The 6,613-nt window shown below is 38.1% G+C and overlaps 1 protein-coding gene across 4 annotated transcripts; it reads right to left on the bottom strand.

Moving 5' to 3' along the window:
* Window positions 1-1,352: 1,352 nt before the first annotated feature.
* LOC121806729 lies at window positions 1,353-4,060 on the bottom strand. 4 transcript variants are annotated; one of them, XM_042206856.1, is made up of 3 exons: window positions 3,886-4,058; window positions 1,974-2,929; window positions 1,353-1,590 (listed from the first exon to the last, which is right to left on the bottom strand). In XM_042206856.1, the coding sequence occupies exons 2-3, from the start codon at window positions 2,925-2,927 to the stop codon at window positions 1,585-1,587; spliced, it is 960 nt and encodes a 319-aa protein (XP_042062790.1). In that variant the 5' UTR covers window positions 2,928-2,929; window positions 3,886-4,058; the 3' UTR covers window positions 1,353-1,584. The 4 variants fall into 4 exon arrangements, with proteins under 4 accessions (XP_042062790.1, XP_042062788.1, XP_042062787.1 ...); XM_042206854.1 differs by lacking the exon at window positions 1,353-1,590 and adding an exon at window positions 3,017-3,132 and having other exon boundaries at window positions 1,962-2,929; window positions 3,886-4,060; XM_042206853.1 differs by lacking the exon at window positions 1,353-1,590 and having other exon boundaries at window positions 1,962-2,929; window positions 3,886-4,059.
* Between the last annotated feature and the right edge of the window lie 2,553 nt (window positions 4,061-6,613).

The following is a 6,613-nucleotide window of genomic DNA, read 5'->3' as shown; positions in this document are numbered from 1 at the left end:
TCATATACCTCTTCACTTGGAGAATAATTTTTTATAAAAATAAATAAATATGATAGCTATATTAGTTTACCTTTCCATTTACTTCTTCCCTTGAGATGCTCTAAGAACGAAATGTTAAAAAAAATTACTACAAAAGAAATGTAAAATTTACATTATTTGCTAATCCAGTTGGGTAATAAAAATATGTGATGTATGTACATTTAACATGTCCCACATATACCACATGCTTTGTGGCTTTGTGCCTTTAAATTGTCGATCAAATCTTTGGAACTTTCTGCTTTCTTTGCTTGGGAAACTTCGTTATATTAATTGATTTGATTTAAAATTGGAATCCATTTCAATAAGCGGTTGCTTAGTTTTAAATTGAGATTAAAACTTGTAAACTTATATTTGTCCACAGTCGACCTCATTGCCTTGGCTAAATAGAGCAGGTCAAGTGAGATTCGACCCTAAAAAGAAATTATTAGCAACATAATTAGTTACCAAATTGATTACATATAGTACGAAATATTCGATTCAATGTTATGTTCATGTGCCAGACATTTAATATTATGGGTACATAATATTTATAATCATTTCTGAACATGTAAAAACTAAGTCTCACAAGCGTAAAATATCTTGACATTCACGTTATCACATTTGATTAACATCCAGATATAGGAGGTAAGTAAAGTTGATTTTGCAATTTTATTTCTTATACAGTAAGAATGACGCTGAATTTCCCAAAAATTTCACATGATCTTAACAAAATTAATTAAAAAAAACACGTGCCGGAGACTTTTAAGAGAACGAATCTGTATCTGCATATTTATTTGTTCATGCACTTAATCCAATTTTTCATTGCAACCCAAATTTGAATTAACACATGCACAAAACCCCTTTCAAAACCAACCCAATTCATAAATGGCTGCTAAAAAAGAGGTTTCAAATTGGAAAAAAAAAATTACACCAAGCACATATACGCCGTTGACCGTTACTGCCCTTTCATGAAAGTCAACGTTAGTCCACCCATTACAAACACTATTCCTTGACAAATAAGCTTTGGAACAAAATAAACTAGTGCATAATACTGGTGTCTTTTTTTTCAACGTATCCATAATCCAATTGATACTAATAACTCGAAATCGTATAAAATCTTTCCCTAAGTTTTTATGCATCTCTAATCTTAGAATTATGCGTTGAAATTCAATGTTGTTGATAAATAAAAGAAATATTTCTATAATAGAAAACTTAATTTGATGATATATTTTGTGAAATTTATCATAACAAACCTTAAACCTAAGTATATTCTCATATTCCATTAATCAAAACCAAGGAAACCAATCAAAAGACTACTACTATATGGCGAGTTCTTTTAACTGGATCAGAACCGTTGATAATCATTCCAATTGTAGTAAAACAGAATCAAAGTCAGTTTATTCCACCACACTAAGGAGATCGATTTATCATACGATAATATCATTAAACATAATTAACGATAAGTTGACAAACGATAAGAACATTTTGAACAAGAAAACTTCCACAATCCTTCTCCACACACAATCTTTGCTGAGCTTCAACTCCTCAATTGCCATCTCCTGATTTTCACTCCTGCAAACCAAAATGAAGTAAATCAGTCCACGATCTCGGCGATCCAACTTCAAATATATTCTAGGCCCAACACGTTTATGGGCCTCCGTACATGTATTTTAGGCCCATCACGTTTCCTATTACTATGATCACGGTCGCCTATTTTGCCAATATATAGTCATTCTCTCATTATCACTAGCCCAGACATAGATATGCATCGTATCGAACTAGGTAAATATCGATGTGTTTATTCGTTTATGTTCGTGATCACTTTATTTCCTAACGGGGTAGAAGGGTTCCTAGATAACTCCACATTGTTCAAAAGACACAACAAATACAAGTATTATGAGTGATGAATACCAGCTAAGAAAACAATATGAATCAGCACAGCATTATAAGAATACCTCATCATCATCATCATCATCGCCCCCATCTTCCTTGTTTTTCTTGAGACGAGTTTCGCCACCCTCCTTGGTAATCGGAAGCTTCATAGGCCCAAAAGGCGTGTCCACATTGACATTACCTTTTATGGCGTACCCTGTCCCCCTTCCTCGTATCATATCCCAAAGGGCAGAGCCACAGTCCTTGGGCCTAAACGTGATGGGAACATCAATGAAGCCCGTCCCCTTCTTCTCGATATTAGTAGGCTTGCTGAGATCAGCGCTGCCAATGCTCACATCGCATAGCCAAATCTCAAATCCAATGTCATTAAGGCATAGGTCGAAGTCATTCTGGTTTCCCAGCTTCAAATGAAGCGTGGCACTGGTTTCTTCAAAAGAGAATTTATCGAATTTAATCTTGTCGAGATCAATCTCTGGTTTGTAAGGAATGGGGATCTCCCCGGTCTTCTCGAGGGGAAAAGTAAGCCTGCCAAACACGGGCACATCCACAATGAGGTCGACCTTAACTCTGTAAGGAATCACACTCCCAGGTTGGATATCATCGTACGTGCTCTTGATATCATCGTATATAAGACAAAGTGGCAGCTTGACAGTTTCAGAGCCATGTGCGTGGATTGTCCCTGCATCGGGAATCAACCCAGAGACCAGCTTCCTCCCATCGCTTTCGATCAAATAGTTTATGTCGATGAGGGGGATTGGAACAGGATTCGGGTTCGTGACAAGGACATCCACAACTATCTCGGCCTTCTCCATACTGATATGAGGGATGTGGATCTCAGTAACATCTGCAGTTGGCTTCCCAAATCCGACTGCTCCCTCGATTTTCTCACCAATGTCGTGGATGAAACCTTTAACCGTGTCCAAAAAGCCACCCTTCTCCTCATCTTTATTTTCTTCTTTCTCCCCTCTGTCCCTCACTTCCCTTTCGGCCACATCAGACTTATCGTAAGACGACATATCTATCGAGCAACAAGTTCCAAAAGATGCAGAAATCAGACAATGGACGAAGATGGACTCAAATGCAAACAAACACACAAGCAACTAACCCCATAAAACCACATATCACAAATACATAATGGAAAAGTGGAATTTCGGATAATTGACTTGACAAGGCGGGACCACATTAACGATCAAGAAAGTCGAATGATCTTACTGCAGATTCCTAAGCATCAAATCAGAGGAACAGAGTGTTAACTTGCATACAGAATACTGGGAATCCTAACAAAAAGTTCAGTTTCCAAACAGATTCTATCAACATATGCCATTACCGGACTTCGAGGTTCAAAGACAAAAACTTGTGTACATCCTTATGTATATGGTTATTTGGGTTCACCAATTGCCATTTAGCTATGGTTCATTCATCACAATTAGGATTTCATTACACAATTACACTTCAATATGGAAATGGACTGAATCAAGATTCATACATGAAATGCATCTTTGCTAAACACTAGCAAACCTCTGATAGAATCTCATTTTAACAGAAAACAGAGAAGAAAATAACTGCAGAGCTAAGCTAATTCATCAAGGTTCAGAAAAAATGGATCAAGGTCAAAGGGTACTGAAATCATCAAAAAGATCATATCTTTGCCCATTTACATCAAGACCCACAAATTTCACAGTTCATAAGCCTAATTTTGACGGATCTAGAACCCAAAAATCAGGACCATAAAATCTGATTTGGTATGAAAAGAAATGATCTGTTTCTCTCCATAAACACACAACATGGAGTGACTAAAATAGAGATCAAGATAGATCTATCTCAATTCATCATCAACAAACAAAAAAAGATCTGCTGATTCCACACCCAAATCATGAAAAGAAAACTGCAACAGCTCACCACCACATATACAATCATCACCCCACAACAACAACAAAAAAATGAAAAGAAAGATAAGGAGAGGGTCAATTTTACCTGCAAAGTGCAAAGTGAAGTGAGCAAGTAATGTCCAAGAACGAGATCTTTCTGAATAAAATCTTGTGAGCTTATACGTGTAATATTTATGACCCAATGTAATGATTATGATACAGGAGAGAGGATTGGCTTTTAATGTACATGTGGATCTTTACTTGGTTTCGTCAATGGATACAGAAAACGAAAAATGGAACGACTAAGTTAATTTATTTTGCCGACATTACAAAATGAGAGAGACCTCCTTACAATTGTCAATTGGTGATTCATTGCATATATTATTTGTTTTTCATAATCATATAAACTAGCCCATGACTTATTTCTAGGGTTTCCTAATAAAAAAGCCCTAAGTCCTCTCACTCTAATAGGTATGCACACGGTTCAAAAACCGCCGATTCCGAACCTTTCCTTGAACCTTAACCGGCCCGCTAAGGTCCCTGGTGGTTCCGGTTCAAAAAACCGGCGGCTTCGGCGGTGGTTCCTGGCCGGTTCGGCGATTCGATTTTTTTTCCTTTTTCTTCTTTATTTATCTATGAAATTTGCGTAAAAAATTCAAACAATCACTATAAAAATTGCAATTTTGTTTTTGTTGATATAAATTTAAATGAGACTATACAAGTTACAACATACAACAATTACAAATTTACAATTCACTAAAGATGTAGAAGATATGAATTAGGAACACAAACAAAAAAAATGAAAAACTCAATATTATGAAATTATGAATGCTTAAAATAAGAACTTACTTGCGAACTTTAAGCCTCCCGTCGGGAAACCCCATCCAAAACTTCTCAACGACTAGCTCGTCAGGATCTTTGAGAACGAGTACTTTGATCTTGGGCAATTCATTTGCCCCGATTCACCACCACGAGAAGAAGATATATTGCAAAGTGAAAGTAATATAGAATATGGATTATGGAAGTAACTTGGTAAGCAAATAATAGAAAGAGAGCAGAATCACAACAATAAAGTAGTAAGCAACTTGAGCAAATTAGAGAATGGGGATAGAGAATTGAGATTGAGAAGAGAAATTCTTGTAAATACAAGAATGGGGCACGTAAAAATGATGGGGGAAGTGGAATATTTATAAGAGAAAAATCGGAAGAAATAAAAAAAAAATTCAAAATTTGAATTCGGCCGGTTTACCGCCTAAACCAGCGGTTCAGTCCACGGTTTCTGACACAAACCGCTGAACCGTCTGCACCCCTAGCCTGAAAAAGCCTGAAAACCTATGACCCCAGTCGGAATCTTACCGTTTGAACAGCTGAACCGCCGGTTCCTGTTTGTGATTTTCTTGAACCTGAACCGGCCCGCTAGAACCGCCGAACCGTCTGGCGGTTCGGTTCGGTGTGTGCATGCGTAGCTCTACACCATCCCCAATCGGCGTCACAGAGAGAGAGGTCGAAAATGGTGACATACAGGGTATGCTTGATATTCTTAACGATGGTAATCGAGAGACTTGAAAAGGCGATGCACATTAGAAGATTTTGAGAGAAGAGAATTGTATATCTTGATTGATTAGCTCTCGGTTCTCTCCCCAATTTATAGGGAGATTGTACAATGTAAATAAGGTAATAGATCAATCTAATTCTAGACTATGTATTACACATTTATTTCATATCAATCAAATATATTCTCCTCTAATCATGCTTGATTTGGTGCGCTTGATTTGTTACTTTTGACACTCCCCCTCAAGTTGAGCAAGGGTATCTCCAATGCTTAACTTGGTCAACACTTCTTTGAACAAACTTGGGTTAACAGCTTTGGTGAGTATGTCTGCCAATTGTTCTTCTGAGCGGATGAACGGGAATTCAATGATGCCTCCGTCTAGTTTCTCTTTGATGAAATGTCGATCAACTTCCACATGTTTTGTTCTATCGTGTTGGACTGGATTTTCTGAGATGCTAATGGCAGCTTTGTTGTCACAGAACAACTGACTCTTCCGAGTAGGTGGGAAGCCAATTTCTGTGAGCAGTCTCCTGAGCCACAGGATTTCCATGAGTCCACTCTTCATTCCTCGGAACTCTGCCTCGGCACTAGATAGAGCTACAACCTTCTGTTTCTTACTCCTCCAAGTAACCAAGTTTCCCCCTATGAAAGTAAAGTAGCCTCCAGTAGATTTTCTATCCACCGGGTTGCTTGCCCAGTCAGCATCGGTGTATCCATCAATCTCCAAGTCTTCTCTCTTTGCTAGGAACACCCCATATCCTACAGTTCCTTTTAAATACCGCACGATCCTCAATGCAGCTTCCATGTGACTCGCTTGAGGTAGGTGCACGAACTGACTTACAATACCCACGGCGTATGCAATGTCGGGTCTGGTGTGTGAGAGATAGATAAGTTTTCCGACAAGCCGTTGATATCTTTCTCTGTCAGCGAGCTCTGCTCCTTCCTCTATCTTCAGACCATGGTTAGGGACCATTGGAGTGTCTGCGGGCTTACATTCAAGGAGACCTGTTTCCGCCAATAGATCTAGAACATATTTTTTCTGCCTTAGGAATATTCCGTGTTTAGATCGCAACACTTCTATCCCCAAGAAGTATTTTAGTGCTCCTAAATCTTTCATCGCGAATTCTTTGAACAAATTCTCCTTCAACCTCTGGATCTCTTCTATGTCATCTCCTGTGATAATCATATCATCAACGTAGATAAGCAGACAAGTTACCTTGTTGTCTCTTCTTTTTGTGAAGAGAGTGTGATCAGACTGACTTTGTTGAAATCCATGCTTGAG

The sequence above is a fragment of the Salvia splendens genome, chromosome 6, assembly GCF_004379255.2.
Source record: "Salvia splendens isolate huo1 chromosome 6, SspV2, whole genome shotgun sequence".
Classification (NCBI taxonomy): Eukaryota; Viridiplantae; Streptophyta; class Magnoliopsida; order Lamiales; family Lamiaceae; genus Salvia; species Salvia splendens.
This window is presented reverse-complemented; position numbering and strand designations above follow the sequence as displayed.

Excerpts from the sequence above, each read along its gene's own strand:
- LOC121806729 (XM_042206854.1), bottom strand. The coding sequence starts at position 2,927 with ATGTCGTCTTACGATAAGTCTGATGTGGCCGAAAGGGAAGTGAGGGAC.